This window comes from Hypomesus nipponensis, chromosome 25, assembly GCF_054491055.1.
Source record: "Hypomesus nipponensis isolate SF chromosome 25, ASM5449105v1, whole genome shotgun sequence".
NCBI classification, from domain to species: Eukaryota; Metazoa; Chordata; class Actinopteri; order Osmeriformes; family Osmeridae; genus Hypomesus; species Hypomesus nipponensis.
In genome coordinates this window covers 8,258,677-8,277,669 of record NC_140385.1, presented here as the reverse complement: position 1 = coordinate 8,277,669, position 18,993 = coordinate 8,258,677, and the positions used below count along the sequence as shown (strand labels likewise).

General features: G+C 48.3%; 1 protein-coding gene across 5 annotated transcripts in view; it reads left to right on the top strand.

Moving 5' to 3' along the window:
* Positions 1-18,993, top strand: part of camk2d1 (calcium/calmodulin-dependent protein kinase (CaM kinase) II delta 1) — a 55,337-nt gene that overhangs the window by 25,507 nt on the left and 10,837 nt on the right. For 2 of the 5 annotated variants that reach the window (XM_084690969.1, XM_084690967.1), the window contains exons 4-13: positions 2,153-2,207; positions 4,719-4,784; positions 5,491-5,563; positions 10,468-10,570; positions 11,239-11,322; positions 13,762-13,856; positions 13,986-14,108; positions 14,224-14,307; positions 14,623-14,665; positions 16,042-16,079. In XM_084690969.1, the coding sequence (XP_084547095.1) occupies positions 2,153-2,207; positions 4,719-4,784; positions 5,491-5,563; positions 10,468-10,570; positions 11,239-11,322; positions 13,762-13,856; positions 13,986-14,108; positions 14,224-14,307; positions 14,623-14,665; positions 16,042-16,079 (764 nt within the window). Of the gene's footprint in view, positions 1-2,152; positions 2,208-4,718; positions 4,785-5,490; positions 5,564-10,467; positions 10,571-11,238; positions 11,323-13,761; positions 13,857-13,985; positions 14,109-14,223; positions 14,308-14,622; positions 14,666-16,038; positions 16,080-16,817; positions 16,851-17,624; positions 17,679-18,993 lie in introns of all 5 variants that reach the window. The other 3 variants (XM_084690968.1, XM_084690966.1, XM_084690970.1) reach the window with 2 other exon arrangements.

Sequence of the window (18,993 nt, the reverse complement as noted above, 5' to 3'; positions counted from 1 at the left end):
CAATAAGGCGTCTGACCTGAAGAACAGTCTCCCTCAGATGGTCTTATGTCATAATCATGTGGGTCTGCTCTCTCTCTGGCTCTCTCCAACATACATGCTGTGTACACACACACACACACACACGGTCCGCCTGTCTCCCGGCTCGCCAGCGCGTCGTGCCAGGGAAGCTTTCCCCATCATCTACTGCCAAGACAGGAAAAAGAAAAAGAGCAGCCGTTCATTTAGATAACAGCGCGCACACTTTTTTTGCTCTCCCTTCCTCCCATGCCTCTCTCTCTCCTTTCTCCGGAGACCGCGCGCGTTCCAAAGCCAAACCAGAACCCCGATGCGCCCCGAGCCATTTCCCCCGGACTGGCGGGTAACCCCTCCCACGAGGGCCACGTCAGCGCCAGCTCTCGCTAGTTCGAGAAAAGAGCCCATCTGTGCTGTGTCGCACCCCCACCCCCCCTCACCCTGCGGGGCCGCCATGGAGGCCACGGCTCTCTAATTAAGACTTCAGTAACCGTCCGCAGGGCATTTTTCACTCATTTTTTTCCCTCATTTTTTCCCCCTCCTTTTTCTCTCCCCCCCCCCCCGCACAAACCTTCCATCCCTCCTCCCCTACTGTTTGTTCATTGCTAGGAAAATAGGGATGAGGAGGCAGAGAACATGAGGAATTAAAGGAGGGGGGGGGGGGGTTGTTTTGGTGTTAGTCCGTAGGCGGTGCGGGAAGTGCGCCAACAGGCTTAGCGTTGTACAGAGGGGTAAGTGGATGGAAGACGGTTAGCATTGGCAGCTAATTTAGGGTTGGACGTCAGGCCTCGGGGTGTCCTTGAATCCAGATAGACTTTAGAGTATGTGAATGTCTCCGTAGAAGCTTCCAAGTAGATCTCCCAGGCTTTTGATTCTTGCTTTAGGTCTTGCAGATGGATTATTGGATTAAGGCATTAAACATTTAGTCACCTTTTATAAATCAGTGTCTCTTTCTACACGAGTTATCATTGTCTGTCCTCATGCAATGGCACGCCATGCATTATAGATCCTAAGTGATACGAGTGCATAAAAAAGTCCTCTTAAATTAGATTTGTTTTTCTTTAATTGAGAGGATGACACTCGCACACGTGCAAACTTCACCCCAACACACACACACGTGCATACATACACAGAAACACACGTTCAAAGACCCCCCAAGAGGTTCAAAATAGACCAAAGAGATGGATAGCTTTGTAGAACGGAAGACCTGAGCTCCTGAAAGCCAACCAGGGGACTCTCACCAGCCACAGTGCGCGTCTGTTAGCGTTAGCATTAGCATGAACAAGCATGTAGAAAGAGAGCAAGGATAGCGTTGCCTGGAGCGCACGTTAGCATTAGTTGCCTAGTCGGTCACTCACTGGAGCGTCATATGTATGGCGCTGTAGGATATTACATTAATTGAAATGGACAGACAACGTTAACCCTTAGGTTAGTATTTCAGCAATAGGCATGTATGATTCATTTGACTGGTTACAAAAGCGGGTTACTTCATATGAGAAAACATTTATGCTATTTGGCATTAATGGTTTATCTTCATTTTTTTTCCCTCGTTGCAACGCTACAGAACCCATGCATGAATGGACCACATTTTCTTAACCAGCGTTCAAAGCTCCAAATCACCATTAAGAACGGCGAAAAGGTGTGACAGAACAAGTGTTTATATCTCTACAAAACATCTCGCTTTGAAGACATTAGCATCAGTCAAGTGTTTTCAGTGGCAATACCGTCAGTGATTTAGCTGGGATGTCCCTGGTCTATGCCATGTAGCGCAGCCATCCTTATTCAGATGGATGAGGCTGTTTGGGTAGCTCTGGGCTCCTAATGGAGACTGTATACAGAGGTCAGACAGGAATCAGCCCATTTGAAATCGGTGTAACTTTGGTAATGGGTGATTTCTTTTTTTTTGTTATTTTTTTATAACCCCACACCATTTCAGGCAGACTTCATGAGCCTGTGGAACATACACATGCTCATGGTTAGACAGCCCCACCACACACCATCTCTGTCATACACATACTCATATACACCTGCGAGATGTCTGGGATGGCCAGACTTTCTAATCAAACATTCTATTTTTCCTCTCCTCCCAACTTTTTCTCTCTGCCTCTCTCTCTCTGCCTCTCTCTCTTTCTCTCTACAGTGAGGCTCCATGAAAGCATATCGGAGGAAGGATTCCACTACCTGGTTTTTGATCTGTAAGTACATCTGTGATCTGTCATTTGTCAGCCAGTGAGCAGCACATTACAACACATGGTAAAGGATGCAGACATCTAACAGTGTTGTGGGGGAGGCAGGGAGGGAGAGGGTAGGGAGCGGGGGAGGAGACAATTATGTGGAGAGCAGCAGGGCAGAAGACGTGAAACAGATGGAGAACTCTGGAGGAACACGCCCGCTGCTAATCTCCCATGATGCCCCATGGAGAGCGACTGGTTCCATGGCTGGCTCTGGTGGAAAAGCTGTCCAGATTTATTTACCTTACCCTCGGTGTGTGTGTGTGTCCAGGAGCTCTCCAGGCAGGAAATAGCGTTGGCTGACACAGATGTTCAGTGTTGAGAACTTCCTCTTGTGAGCCACTCAACTGTACCATGTAATCACATCGTCCTGTCTGCAGTTGTCGTCTCACTTCACTCAACTACACGCGTGCACACACACACACACACACACACTCACAAACACAGTGTAGTGTAGCTTCTCCAGCTGGCCTGGGGGCAACCCTCCAGGCAGTGTGTGGTTCTGAGGTGAAGCAGGCTACAAAGTGTTCTTCTGAGAGGGGAGCCGGAGGTGGGGCCTGCAGCCCCTCTTACAGGAGATGGGCCTTCGCTGTGTGGCCCCAAGTCCTCCGTCCACCTTTCACTGTCCTTACGCTCTCTCTCTGGCTTTCTTTACCTCGGTCTCTTTCCCTCTCTCTCTCTCTCTCTCTCTTTCCCTCTCTCTCTCGCTCTCGCTCGCTCTCGCTCGCTGTGTCTCGCTGTGTCTCTCTCTCGCTGTGTCTCTCTCTCGCTGTGTCTCTCTCTCGCTGTGTCTCTCTCTCGCTGTGTCTCTCTCTCGCTGTGTCTCTCTCTCGCTGTGTCTCTCTCTCGCTGTGTCTCTCTCTCGCTGTGTCTCTCTCTCGCTGTGTCTCTCTCTCGCTGTGTCTCTCTCTCTCGCTGTGTCTCTCTCTCTCGCTGTGTCTCTCGCTGTGTCTCTCGCTGTGTCTCTCTCTCTCTCTCGCTGTGTCTCTCGCTGTGTCTCTCTCTCTCTCTCGCTGTGTCTCTCGCTGTGTCTCTCTCTCTCTCTCGCTGTGTCTCTCGCTGTGTCTCTCGCTGTGTCTCTCGCTGTGTCTCTCGCTGTGTCTCTCGCTGTGTCTCTCTCTCTCTCTCTCGCTGTGTCTCTCTCTCTCTCTCTCGCTGTGTCTCTCTCTCTCTCTCGCTGTGTCTCTCGCTGTGTCTCTCTCTCTCGCTGTGTCTCTCGCTGTGTCTCTCTTTCTCTCTCGCTGTGTCTCTCGCTGTGTCTCTCTCTCTCTCTCGCTGTGTCTCTCGCTGTGTCTCTCTCTCTCTCTCGCTGTGTCTCTCGCTGTGTCTCTCTCTCTCTCTCGCTGTGTCTCTCGCTGTGTCTCTCTCTCTCTCTCGCTGTGTCTCTCTCTCTCTCTCTCTCTCTCTCTCGCTGTGTCTCTCTCTCTCATTCCCTGTCAGTCTCTTCTCATGATCTCAGAAAGGAAACAATCCATGGCCAATTCCACTCAGCTGTACCAGGTAGATATGCCTGTTCCGGTTTTCCCTCTGGCAAATCTGGTACCTACCTGGTACCGTGTTTAGGATTTTGGGTAGCACCTCCGTCGAGGTTACAAGGTGACACTGCAGACTACTGACTACAGCAATTTCCCGCGGCGTTGCCATGACAACGAAGGAAAACGAAGCCGAGGGAGCTGTGTGGTGGGAAAGTGGCTTTCCAGTGTGGTACAACAGAAATCCAGGATAGATGTTTTGGCTGGAAGGTGCCGTTGCCTGTGGGGGATCCCAGACCTTGACCTTGAATACCACTGCCTCCTTCTGCATCGCTCTGTGATGACCAGCTGCTTTGACGGGGTACAGTACCGTCTGCAAGGCATAACGAACCTAGCGAGTCGAGTGGAAAAGTACCAGAACATCCTCAGGCTTTACAGCCCAGTGCAGTCCTCCAGGCTATTACCTACCGTTACAGGTGCTGGTGCTGTTTCATCCAGCAAATGGCTATCAGGACATTTGGGAATGGCTGCCTATTGGAAAGACGTTTGGTTAGATAAACGGTGTGACAGTTTTAGGAGTGGCCATAGAAATGCCTCAAACTGTCAAATGAAGCCATGGCAAGCCACCAGGACAGCTATTGTGAAGTGTTACCTGGAGTGTCATAGATGGATATTGTGTCCCTTTTTGTCTCTTCAGCTCTGTCTCCCTCTCTGTCTCTCTCGTCACTCTCTCTCTGTCTCTCTCGGTCACTCTGTCTCTGTGTCTGTCTGTCTGTCTGTCTGTCTCTCTCTCTCTCTCTCTCTCTCTCTGTGTGTGTGTTGTCATAACAGTACATTTGCATAACTAATCACAGGGTGCTGTTCAGGTCTACAGCTGTTTTTTTCCTTTTTGTTGTTGATATGCAGGCTTGAATTAATGCCTCTCCTCCCCCCCCCCCTTCCTCTCCTCCTCCCCCCTTCCGCTCCTCTTCCTCCCCCCTTCCGCTCCTCTTCCTCCCCCCAGGGTGACTGGAGGAGAGCTGTTTGAGGACATTGTGGCCAGAGAGTACTACAGCGAAGCTGATGCCAGGTCAGTTAGATGATGCCGATCACCTCCAAGCACTTCAATACGTGCAAGACGGTTCTTGCACTCAAGCATACTATATCTACACGCTACAACGCACAAGTCGGGTATCAACACACACACGTCAAATTATTATTGCTTAAAATGGTTCATGCGCCCCCCCCCCTTTCATTCACCTGTCTTGCTGAAGTGTAGATATGGTGCCCAGCCACTACTGTACATTGATCTTCCAACCTTCCCGTTTGTATTTTCACTCGTAGCTATCTGTCTGTTAGCCATATGTGTGTGTGTGTTGACCTGCAAGACGTCTACCTGTCTTTACTGTTCTTCAAGGGAGATGGTTAGGTCTCTATTGTGTTTGTCGAGAGCAGTGTGCTTAGTCCAAAGTGAGATTTATCTGTAAAATGTGAGTTTTATATTGTCACAGTCTGCTATCTTTGGCAGTGTGAATTAATTGGTATTGTGACAAAAATAATGTCCCCATTTTGAAGAAAATGTATGTTCTCTTTTAGATGGTTTCTGTTGCTGTCTGAGTTTCTGTTTGTCTGGCCACTGTTGTTTTTATTTCTGTTTCTCGCTCTCTCTTTCCCCCTCCCTCTCTCTGTCTCTCTCTCTGTCTCTCTCTCTCTCCCTCTCTGTCCCTCTCTCTCTGACGTTGCGTTTGTCCCCCCCCCCCTCCATCCCTGCTTCTCGCTCTGTCTCTCCTCCACAGCCACTGCATACAGCAGATTCTAGAAAGTGTTAATCACTGCCACCAAAATGGCATAGTTCACAGGGACCTGAAGGTTAGTACACCAACCAAGAGGGAGGGGGTGGGGGTCTAAGGCACTTGACGCCACTCTCCCCCCCTCTCCTGTCGTGGCATCTTGCCCCCCTTGCCTGACATCTTGCCCCCCTTGCCTGAACGCCAAATAACCAATTAACCACAGACACACCACGCACATCACCCTCCTCCCAAACCCACCCACCCACCCCTTCACCGGTCACACCAGAAACCCCACCCCCCCACCATCACCTATCACCCAGCTGCCTCCAGCAGGCTTGAGGTGGTCCACCAGGGGGCATGTGGTCGGGGGGACGGGGGGAGGTGAGGAGGAGAGAGGAGGGAAGGGGTGCGTGCAGTGATTCAGCTTGTTAAGCCGCGGGAATCACAAAAGCAGCAAAACGCGCATGTAGCATCTCCTGGAGGGCCCGCTCTGGGCGGGGCCCTGTGAGGCCTCCACCCAGGGTCAGGGAGCAGGGAGGGGGCCCCTCCACCTCTCCCCCTTCCCAGGTTGGGGCTCTCAGGGAGGGAGGTGGGGGTGGGGGGGGGGGGGCAACACCACGTCTGTTCTGAGACTGGGGGACAGGCAGAGGCAGGGATGACCGGGTTCTCCCTGGAATCCCCCCGAAGGGACCTTCCCCGGCCGATTTGACCCCATCACGGCCGGAGCACCTGCTCTTGTTAACGACGACAGCCTCCATATCCCTCTGTCGATCTGCATCAGTTATATTAGGAGACCAAATGACTCCCTTAGGCTCCAGAGTGGGGCATTCATTCATTGGGTTAATAAAGGGAGGGGAGGGGGAGTACTAAAGAACCAGGGCCAGCCCCCACCGCCTCCTCCCCTGCTCCCCCAAGTCTCAGTGAGCGCGCCCCGGCCGCAGACGGCGAGTGCGAGCTTGTCACTAACCCGCGCCCCCTGGTGTTTGCATGCAGTCATTGCATTCAGCAGATCCTAGAGGCCGTGCTCCACTGCCACCAGATGGGCGTGGTCCACCGTGACCTGAAGGTGAGTAGAGACGCTGGGCAGCCAATCACAGACCCTTTCTGACCCACCTCCCTCCTGTCCTCCCTCTGTCTCCTCCTCTACCTGTCCTTCCTCCTCTCTTCTGCCAGGTCATCTCTCTTCACCCCCCCCCCCCCCAACTTCTCTCTTAATTCTCTACCTCACCAACTTGAGTCTCTCTCCGTCTCTCTCGTGAGTTTAAAGAACATGCTGCTCCAACCAGCACCAGAGCAGGAGCGTTGATAAGACCCAGAATAGGGTGCCTCCAGTCCTCCAATTAAACCCCAGTCAAACGACACACGAAACCACGCGGCCTTGTCCACTTCAGGGAAGGAGGGGGGGAATTTCTCATTTTCACCTTGTGAAAAAAGCTTTTTCCAAAATGGGTTTGAAAATTGGGAGATGTGGCCCCGCCCTCCGGGCCCCTCACAGCCCTGCCGCTGGTGCTTATAGTTGCCGTGGTGAGCTCCCCATTTGCCAATCAAATGAGCCAGGTGCAGCGCCAGAGCTCCCTGCCACTCCTGACATCATCAACCAGCGTTTGCATTAGCCAGAGCCCCTCCCCTCTCCCCCCCACCCCCTCCCTGCGCTCTGATTTGCAGTCGTCTTGCCTGTTACCATGGGCAGATGGAGATACGCAGACACAAAACAAATATGAACATAAAAAACAATAGCATGAAAGGAGACTGAGAGGCTGCCTGTATGGATGGCATGCCACTCGAATGTGAGTACACACACACACACGCCTGCTGACACAGTATTTACAGTGCGCCACAGTGACGAGAGTACACTGAAGAGCTGGACGTGCACTCATCTGAACTGAGCTGGTGTTCACGGAGACGGCGTCTGTCATCACAGTGGACAACCGCTGTGTGGACCTGTCAGAGTGGGAGGCCTCCTGTTCAGCCCCACTTCTCCTTCCACCCCCCACCCCCTCCCCCCCTTCCTCTTTCACTCCCTTCCCTGTCTGGGCTCCACCCCGTTCTGAACACTGAACCCAGTCTCTACATCTACCTCTCCTCCTCTCCTTTCTACCACCTGCTCTAGTCACAGATTCTCTCCCTCTCTCCATCTCTCTCTCTCCATCTCTCTCTCTCCATCTCTCTCTCTCCATCTCTCTCTCTCCATCTCTCTCTCTCCATCTCTCTCTCTCCATCTCTCTCTCTCTCCCTCCATCTGTGCTGGAGAGAGGTGAGGATGCCGGACGACTTCATGAGGGCGGAATTTCATCTCCTGTCTTCTCTCTCCTCTCTCACTTTCTTATTTTGTCAGGTGCAGACTGTCATATCAAATCAAATGATCACCTGAGGTGGAATAACGTGCGAGGGAATGTCAGTCAGACAATATTTTGTCACTACTGGGTATAAGAGCAGGCAGCAGGTGTGTGTGTGTGTGTGCGTGTATTCCCTGCCAGGGCCACCAAGGCTAGAGGAACAGGGAGTAATTAGGTTTTCATGGCTGTGTGACACAATCAGATGAGGCCCATTCCCCTGCCTCTTCCGACCGGTCTGTCTACCTTGGGACTCCAGCTCTGGAACTCACCAGGAGACCAGTTATCCAGTATAGAACATACTACAGTACAAGTTCTACACTTACCCAGTATAGAACATACTACAGTACAAGTACTACACTTACCCAGTATAGAACATACTACAGTACAAGTTCTACACTTACCCAGTATAGAACATACTACAGTACAAGTTCTACACTTACCCAGTATAGAACATACTACAGTACAAGTTCTACACTTACCCAGTATAGAACATACTACAGTACAAGTTCTACACTTACCCAGTATAGAACATACAACCGTACCAGTACTACACTTACCCAGTATAGAACATACAACAGTACAAGTACTACACTTACCCAGTATAGAACATACAACAGTACAAGTACTACACTTACCCAGTATAGAACATACTACAGTACAAGTACTACACTTACCCAGTATAGAACATACAACAGTACAAGTACTACACTTACCCAGTATAGAACATACTACAGTACAAGTACTACACTTACCCAGTATAGAACATACAACAGTACAAGTACTACACTTACCCAGTATAGAATATACTACAGTACAAGTTCTACCCTACCCAGTATAGAACATACTACAGTACAAGTACTACACTTACCCAGTATAGAACATACAACAGTACAAGTACTACACTTACCCAGTATAGAATATACTACAGTACAAGTTCTACCCTACCCAGTATAGAACATACAACAGTACAAGTACTACACTTACCCAGTATAGAATATACTACAGTACAAGTTCTACCCTACCCAGTATAGAACATACTACAGTACAAGTACTACACTTACCCAGTATAGAATATACTACAGTACAAGTTCTACCCTACCCAGTATAGAACATACTACAGTACAAGTACTACACTTACCCAGTATAAAACATACAACAGTACAAGTACTACACTTACCCAGTATAGAACATACAACAGTACAAGTACTACACTTACCCAGTATAGAACATACAACAGTACAAGTACTACACTTACCCAGTATAGAATATACTACAGTACAAGTTCTACCCTACCCAGTATAGAATATACTACAGTACAAGTTCTACCCTACCCAGTATAGAATATACTACAGTACAAGTTCTACCCTACCCAGTATAGAATATACAACAGTACAAGTACTGAACCACAGTATTCCTGTATAGAATATATGACTGAGACGGGACTAGTACTTGTAAAGGTATGGGGGGGGGGGGCTGCTCATTTTGATCTACTCCCGTCACTGTTCCTGTGATGTCACAGGTAGTCGGGTCGTCATTGGTGGGTGTGGGAGGTTGGTTGGTGGGGTGTTTGCAATGACTGCATGGCATTGATGACTGCACTTAACCCCGCCCCCCTACCACCACCTCACACCCCTCCCCTCGTAGCATGAGACTCCGCCCCCTGATCTGCACGAATCACAACTCACGAATGCTCTACTAACAGCACAGCAATCATGGGCTGACCTGACCTCCAATGGGATTCTCTGCAGTCCTGAAATGATTGAGCCCGTTTGCACTACGAACCTTGTGTGATGCCTAGGTCTTAGTGATCATCGTTTTTCCTAGAATGAGTGTCCTGGAAGGGAACTGATGTGTTTCTACAGTATCAAAGCATCCTCTCTTCAAAACACAAGCCCAGTCGTCAGCTCTCTGTTGTTAAATTAATACATTAAGATCGACTTGTTTTGAATAATTTCCAATTTGGCTTAGAGAACCTGCTTTGAAAATGTCAGCAAATACATTATTCATCTCTTCCCAAACCCGGAGACCTTTCCTAGACCCGCCCCACTCTTCGTCCGGGTTCCAACGGGGAATGCATGAGTCACTGGCGATCTCTCTCGTCCAATCCCCTTCCTCCGGCTAGAGAAGTTAACCAATGAGGTGCGGGCCTGCAGGCGTGTGTCTCGTTACACAAGCTTGTCGCTCTGCCCAAGATCCATCTGCGGCCACCGAACTAAGTCATGTTGCCCAGCTGTAGACTGGTGGTGGGTGGGTGGGTGGGTGTGCGTGCTTGTGACCCCATCGCCAGTTTGAAAGGGTGAGAGCTCTGTAACAGTGACTATGCATACCCTCAGTGGACAAAACAGAAACTGTTCTACCATCCTGTAGCACACAAAGGATTGTTAAATACTTCGACGTATGATTTAAAATGCTACATCAATCTGTAAAATATGTTGATTGCCCCACACAGGAATGGCACGCAGGAATCCCTGTGGTTTAAAAAAGATGCCGCTGTGTCCCCCCAAAACCAAAACCAAGTAATCCAAAGTACTTTCTTTGGATACCGTATAGTATCTCAGTAGTGGGTGTGAGACTACAACTTGTTGATGGTAAAGACTCTCTATTCCCCTCTAACCTCTGCCCTCCGTCTACCCCTCTTCAACCCAAGCCTGAGAATTTGCTCCTAGCCAGTAAGCTGAAGGGTGCGGCAGTGAAGTTGGCTGATTTTGGATTGGCCATCGAGGTGCAAGGAGAACAACAAGCATGGTTTGGTAAGCAGGCGTAACTCTGAAGTATGCGGGTGTCACAGTTTTCAGTGGCCCCTTGTAATGATTATTGAAGTTTAAGGTGGAACCTCATTCTTGAATAAGTTCAAATGTTTTCATCATAGTGAAACAGTTCTTGTAATGCTCTTGTTTAAGTGATACCTGAGGCTCCTCGCAAACACCCTTTCCATTATGGGCTGATTTCTCGTCCCCAAAAGAGACTCAGATTCTATCAGTCAGTAGGCTGCCTGTCTGGGAGGAGGTGCGCTAGAGCTGGGGGCTGACCAAGCTTTCATTAGCTGCCATTTTGAGAACGGTTTCCCTGTGGAATGTCAGAGTAATTATGCTAATCCCCACTGGGATGGCTGTCACCTGAGAATCCACATTCAGTTCACTCTGAACACTTGACTCACCCCAAGGGCATGCTGGTACTTTGAGTCTGTTAAGTAGTTGGCTGCATTCCCCTGGCAACGAGCCACACTCCATTTCCCAAAGGTGGTGTTGGGGAGATGTTTTAGTTTTCTTTCAAAGCTTTTTAACGGCCTATAAACTTTTGTCCGACCACTGCTACACTATACGAGGCAGAGTGGCTTTGATCTTTATTTGTGGCTCGAGGAAGGGGATGGATTGTGGGATATGTAGGTAATAAAGTGTTGTGTTGTTCTTGGTTGCAGGCTTTGCAGGGACCCCTGGCTACCTGTCTCCTGAGGTGCTGAGGAAGGACCCGTATGGAAAACCAGTGGACATGTGGGCCTGTGGTAAGAATCCCCCCGACCCCCACGTCACCCTGAAACCCACACAAGCTCTCCTCTGCAGTCACGCCTACTCGCATTCTTAGTGATCGAAGTGGGGAGCAAAGACGATCCAAAGGTCAAAAAGGCTCGGAAGGTTGAAAGCACACAAGCACTCTCCTATTGGTCGACAGGGAAAACGCCCTGGCGTGAACCAACCTCCCTGTTTAGTCTGCTGTTCTGGACCATGACATCATACACCCGTGCCATAGACCTATACCTCGCTGTGAAACACTGCTAAGATCATTTATTTATCAAGTAATGCACAGAGTCGTCGGATTCAAAGACAGTACAATAGTTTCATGCTTGCCAGCAAGGAGACAAAGTCTGATCGTAATACAAAGTTTGTCTGGTTGACAAATTATCATGCAAGACCATTTGATGGAGTGAAGTCCCCTCCTCTGCATACCAGCTGTCAATATGATCGATCCCAGAGACAGAGAGGCTTGACCATATCATTATTTATTGCACCTCTAGTATGATAATGGTCAGCCTAGGTCAGTTTGTTTACGTACGCTTAGTGTGTCATCTATAGGTCATGTGAGGAGAGGGTTCTCTGCTGGCAAGGAATGCGAGCACCAGTATTTTCAGGATATAATGTTCCATTCTAAATTCCTCCGACAAACACACACGTAAACTGTACCTTGTTACACTGTATCTTGTGAATCGGGTGAAAAATCCGAGGTCTGTTCTCTTCTACTACAACCCAGTGAGTACAGAGGGCTCCAGCCTCTTGAATGAATCACTGCTGACACTCATTGTACGCACTCATTAAGTGCCAGGCCACCTGGGCTTTAGATGTCTAGCAGGCACAAAGCTGCGCGCAGAACACACAAACACGTGCGCGCACACACACAAACACGGGTCTGCTGAAAACACGCGTTCACATGCGAGCATGGATGCCAGTCCAAGGAGACAATGGCCAGTTTGTGTTCCTCTTGGGACTGGAGGGTCCTCCAGGGATACCTGGCAACCAGCCAGCCAATCAGCACTCTTTCTACCTGAGTGACTCAGCACTTGGCGCGTGTTTGTTCCCGTGGGGATGAGGAGTAGGAGGAGCTAATTGTGAAGGTGGTGTGAAAGTCCGGCCCACCTCCGCCTGGTCGTGGCTGGAGCTGGTTTTGGCCTACGGATATTAGCTACTGCACGGTTAACAAAAGTTGAACTAATACCAGAGTGTGGCTCAAGGTCATGTCGAAGCTATAATTTTTGGGTGATTAATTTGGTCATCCATATTTAGATTCAAACGTTCTCCCAATTGACCATTCCCGAAACTCCTCCCTCGAACGGCCCTCGTCCAATCGTACCTTAGCAACCGCTACTAAGAGAAGAAGGTCCGTCCAGCTTTGACTCGGAAGCAACATAGTTAAACGGTGTGGGACGTGTCGATCTGTCACTCGATATCCCAAAAGTTTAGAGGGATGTGTGGTCTTTTTTCCATTTACAAAGCCGAAGACTCAAGAGGGATAGTGCCGGCGGTGGATAACACGGTGTGGGAGACCCCACTCCCAACTTAATTTAGAGAATCACCAAACATATAGCATATGTCTGCTCCAAGGTAGCTAGCTGGCGTTGCTAGCGAACGATATCTAAGATGTTAGTTGAGAGAACATCCCCAAACAGTTATGGTTCACGTAAACTAGTATTATTACCACTGCTAGTGCGTAACTAGTGACTCCGACAAATTTGTTAATGTTAAAATCAAAATGTTAATGTTAACGTCTGTAAAATTGCAAGCTGAGCTAGCCAACGAACGCCAGCAAGTTGCCAGGAGTTTAAAATACGGTATCACTGTTTAACAAAACCCAATAAGCCATGATAAACACATTTTATTTTAATCTTCGTCGAATTTTGTGAGTGGGCGACCTTCCTGAGTATCCCAACCCTGTGCTTGCTGTTTAAGTGCCTGGCCAGACAAGGCTACTTCAGACCTGTATGCTTTGGCTTCGATTTTTTTTGTTTCCCCTTCGTTGCTAACTTTAATATTTTGAATATATCCTTCCACTGCATATTGCAGTCCCTTCTGCCTGGATCTGGAAGATATCGTAGATGTATTACTAAAAAAATCCTCACTCACACTGACAGCTGTAGCGCTTATCCCCGTACTCGCCATGGCTTTTGGGTTGACACTGTCAATGACAGTTCCGGGAATTGTGTCGGACGTAGCAACAATAACTAAGGGGGCGTGGCCTGGGGAACGGTCAATTGCTCCTTCTTGACTAACAGGAAAATGGTGAGGCTGCTCATAAACAAGGGACCGTGTTGTTTATGATTCTGTGTCGACGCTGGAAATATTTGTCAAGGCCCGCAGTAGAATGTACAGTGGCTATCATTGTAGCTGACGTCAAGTTGAAGAGTTCTGGGTGCAGTTCTTGATTACAGTGTGTGTGTGTGTCCTCTGTCCAGGGGTGATCCTCTACATCCTCCTGGTAGGCTACCCCCCCTTCTGGGACGAGGACCAGCACAGGCTTTATCAGCAGATCAAGGCTGGGGCCTACGACGTGAGTGCCCCACACACACACACACACACACACACACACACACACACAGGGAGGCTGGGGGTGGCAGGGTCGAGGGGATAGATTAAGAGAGGGAGAGAGGCAGGGCCTTGACCCCTCTCCCCTCCACAGTTTCCATCCCCTGAGTGGGACACGGTGACCCCAGAGGCCAAGGACCTGATCAACAAGATGCTGACCATCAACCCTGTCAAGAGGGTGACCGCCACCGACGCCCTCAAACACCCCTGGATCTGTGTACGTGTCTCTCACACACACACACATCATGTATACACGCATTATGCATCCCCACACACACACACACACACACACCATGACCCTCTCTGTCCCTCCTCCCTCCCTCTCCCCACAGCAACGTTCCACCGTGGCCTCCATGATGCACAGGCAGGAGACGGTCGAATGCCTGAAGAAGTTCAACGCCAGGAGGAAACTCAAGGTGAGCGTGGAGACGGCCCACACCACCAGGGGGCGTGTTACCGATGACTCATCAGGCCACAGTATGTTTTCCACCAGCTGGTCATGTTAATGGGTGTCCAAGGAGTGGACTCTGGGCTGTCCGAGTTCTAATGTTTAGCTTACCAACCACCATGGGGTGCGACGCTCGGTTTGGGATTGGTTGTTGATTGTTTTGTTTTACCCACTCTAAAACCTCTGAAGTCACGCTCTCATTTGGTATCCTCTCTCTCTCTGTGTCTGTTTCTGTCTCTCTCTGTTTCTGTCTCTCTCTCTGGTCCTCTTCTCTGGTCCTCAGGGTGCTATTCTGACCACCATGCTGGCTACGCGCAACTTCTCAGGTAAACCCCGTCAGACTTCAACCTTTAGACTTGTTTTTCTTCAACTCTTTGTCTGTCCGTGTCTGTTTCTTTCTTCTCTTTCTCTTTTCTGTTGCTCTTATCCATTTCTCTCTCTCTCTCTCTCTCTCTCTCTCTCTCTCTCTCTCTCTCGCTCATTCTCTCTCCTTCTCCCCCCCTCTCTCTATTCTGCTTGTTTTCCGGTAGACAGAAGCCATTCTTCTGAAACCATGTCTACTCTGACCTGTTGAATATTAATCACTTATCAATCCTCCAGACAGCAGCAAGATGAGAGATGTGTTTAATGAAAAAACCCCAGGAAGGGTGGATAGGTAGAGTAAGAGTCAAGGGGAGAACGGAAAGAGGATGAACTGTGACACGTAGAAAAGAAAGGATTAGGAAACACCAGTGTGACCATCTCACACCACGCCCGCTCTTTTGATTCACTTCTTGGAAACTCCAAATCATCTGTTAACCTTTAAAAAAAAAAAAAAAAAACGTTGTCGCCCTTCTTCTCAGTGTTGACATTGATGACAAAAGAAAGCTAGCAGGACGATACGAATGATCTGGTTGAGACGACTAAACCACGAGGGTGGTGGTGGAGCCCCCCCTCTGTTAGTCACCAGTGTGTTCACGGTGTGTTCACGGTGTGTTCAAGGATTCAGGGCCGCACTGGAGAGCCTCTGTTTTTCATGCGTTTTGATTCATTGCCTTGAAGTTTTAGCTGGTAACAGAAATACATTACATACACACATACCCAAAGCCTATGGTATCAATATAATTCCATGTACCATTCCATATATGGGGGTCACAGGTCTATAAACATCAACTTTTTGTTTTCTGAGTAAAACGGTTTCACTTTTTTATTGACTTTTATTTTCCCCCTTCCTTCCCTTGTTGTGGAATGTGTAACCGTGAGGTAAGAGTTCCTGGTATCGACTGCCCAACCAATCAGCTTGCACTAAGCTTCAACAACATTTGCATGTTAATTAGACAATGATGGTGACTGGTTTTCTCACCTCAGGCAGAGGTAGAAGAGTCTTCATTATCACATTAACATTAATTTAGTTTGCTTTTATAATATTCTGAACCAAGCAATTGAAGGTCTCTTCCTGTGTGCATGTGCACCAAGAGATTTCAATATCAATTCTTTGGTCACTCATCCATAGAGTACCACTTCAATACTGGATGTCTTCACTGATTGCATGTTCTAGAAATTAATCACTTAACACATTTTTATTTCTCCCACCTAATTAGCATTTTTCTCTATTTGCTTCCAGCTCTTAGATTCTGACCATGTTTCTCTTTACTGAAGCATGTGTGTGTTTCTACTGTACTGCCTCACTGATCATCCTGTGTGTTCTCCCTTATTACAGCAGCCAAAAGCCTGCTCAACAAGAAAGCTGATGGTGTAAAGGTATGCTAGCGCCACACGCACACATCAGTATACATTAGTGTGGTCAGTATACTACATATATGACAGTCTGAGACCACCTTCTTCTCGTCAGCCAACTATGAGGCTTGTCACGCATGCTTGGCGATGACACAGATATCTCACTTTGTCGTCGTCCCCCCTCCATAGAAAGGAGAGCATCTGCTGGGTGATGAGGAAACTGGCACTGACAGATCAGATTCTGTGCTCAGCTCTTATTTCCCTGGCAATGGAACCTCTGCAGTCACCACTACAACAGGGGGGGGGGGACCTGCACCTGAGACGAACATCAAAAAAAAAAATATATATATATATTGAAATGAATCTCTCAAACATCACCTGCTGTTATGTACCAACACCAGGATAACGGCAGATGTAGTTTATATAAAATCATAGGTTTATATATAAACCAGATCTGCTGTTATCCTGGTGTTGGTACTGACCATTCATTTCAGGTTTATAGAGGCTGAACATTTATTTCCCAAAAATGTTCCAATGCTCTGATTCCACGCAAACTTCATTTACTGGGAAACCAGGCGGGTGAAGAGAATTTCAGTCTGTCAATGATATTTTCTTGCTTTTTCTTTTGTGTACTGTCGTTTTTGCTGTACGATGGACATTAGATTTGAGTGAAAAAAAATCCTGCTCTAGATTTGACGTAGTGCGCTTGCTCATCGCATTGGATCCAGTTTGTCTCGTTTTCTTTTCTTCTGTGTGACGCAGAAAAGGAAATACGACGATCTGCCGATGTTACTGGTACGCCCACTCCTACCCAACCTGGCAACCGCATGGGGTGCCAAGTTTGTACCTCTTCATAGAACAGGTCCCTCTAGTTGTACATCATTCTAGAAGCCTCTCTAGACCTTCTAGGGCCTAGCAGTGTTGTTCTTGGATGTAGTCTACTCTGCAACGTTTCAAGTATACTTGAGCCCCAATTTTCAGTTGTATTGTTTGAAGTAACCGTATATTTGTTTCCTATTGTACACTGTTTCCTATTGCGTTCTATTCCAGACACACTGGTGTTGAATGAACTGAGAGGAAAAAGTAGTCAACATGATTTTGACCTAAACAAATTGAATTGGTGCTTGATTGGGTAATTGTGACCTCTGGTTATTTTCCCCCTTGAATTGCTCAGAGGGAAATGGCAGGCTAATGCTCCATGCTGATTCATATAATTTCAGCCTGGAACTGTTTTAATAGTCTGCATTAGAGTGGCTCTCTGCACTGCGAAAAAATGGAATTGAACAGCCTAATATCTTATCTCTCAGCATATCTTTTCTAACAGATTTCAATAGCTATGTACAAGCATGCCCCTCGTGAACTCCCCTCTTGCTGAACTCAGTTCTTCACACAGTTCTTTTGATCTGTCACCCACACTAACTTTTTTCCATCCTACAGCTTTGTTGTCCCTGACATTTCAACTCCCTGGGCGGTGCTTTTGAAGCCCCCTCGCCTGAAGTCTAAAGCCTTATCTACCTGTGTCTCTGTCTGTGTCTGTGTCTTCGTCTGTCTGTCACTCTGTCCTTCCAGATCAACAACAAGGCCAATGTGGTCACCAGCCCCAAAGAGCCCACTCCTGCTCTGGTACTCTCTGTCTGTCTGCCTGTTCTGTATTTCAGTGGCTTTCTCCCAGTCTGCTTGGGCTTCTGTTCATCAAACTCAAATATTTTGTTGAGTCCCCCCCCCCCCCCCTTCTTATTCTTATTTCCAGTGAATGTTTTTGTGTACTTGTGTACCCCCCCACACCTCATCTTCTTTCATTGCGTTGGTGCCTGGGCACCGGGCACATCCCCAGGATGTCATTCCTGGTTTTGTTGTTGATGGTGACTGTTAAGTCCGTCTCGTGGCATGGCATGAGCATGTGCGCGTGAATGCCGAGTGGCCCCGAGGGTCCAACTTAAGCTGTCACTCCACAGAAGGGTTGTCCTGTGACACAGTTACCCAGGAAACCGTGGAGACACGCTGGCGAAAGACCACAGTCGCGCTGCTAAAAATAGACTTCAAGCCGCACATACAAAGTGCACGGGCGGGCAAGCGCACACACCAGAAACACTCATACACCACTCCACTTACTGTTCATGCACACTGTACACGCACACAGGAAGCCCTGTGGGGGGGCTGTAGTGTACCCAGTCCCCCTAGATGATCATTAACATGGTCCTGCCCTCTCAGACCCCCTCTGCAGTTCTCTACCATGCCCCTCCAGGCAGCCTCTTCAGGGGTCAGGTCTGGCCTGGAGACAGGTAGACATGTCAACACCTTTTTAATGACCAGTTTCCTTACCGAGTCCTTTTTTTCAAACGGTTGAGATGGTTTATTTTATTCAGAGTGCCGACAAATTCAACACTGATGTGATTATGCATGCTAGATTAAATGTTCTATTTATGTTAGATAAAATTAAATAACGTGATTAGTCATTGCATTGTGATTGCTCACTCAGTGTGCACTTATGTGGGTAACCAGTGTCTGCATGCCTGAAACCTGTTTTGCTGGACTACATCCAGAAAAAAAGCACAGGACTACAAGTCCCATCTTCCTTGATTTGCTACTGTACCATGTGTCCTGTCCAGTGGTGGCCCTTGATGATGCTTCTTAAGCCAGTTTCCCAGACACAGCATGGGCCCACCCATGCTGGAGGGGGTCTCTCAAAGCTATCTGTAGTCCAGGGTACCTCATCTTCATCTGGGAAACTGGTCTTTGGTGTTTTTGCTCTATTATCCCAAATTAGCTCCACACAGAATATTTGTGTAAACACACATTTGCAAGCGTTTAACTACAGCCAACCTACCCTACCAACGAGAAGTACATTTATTTTATGACTGAACCTGTTCAGAGTTCAGTCTGGCACGCTGGTCACGTTTTGAGTTCCCAGTGGGATGTCAGGGATCCCCTCTCTCTG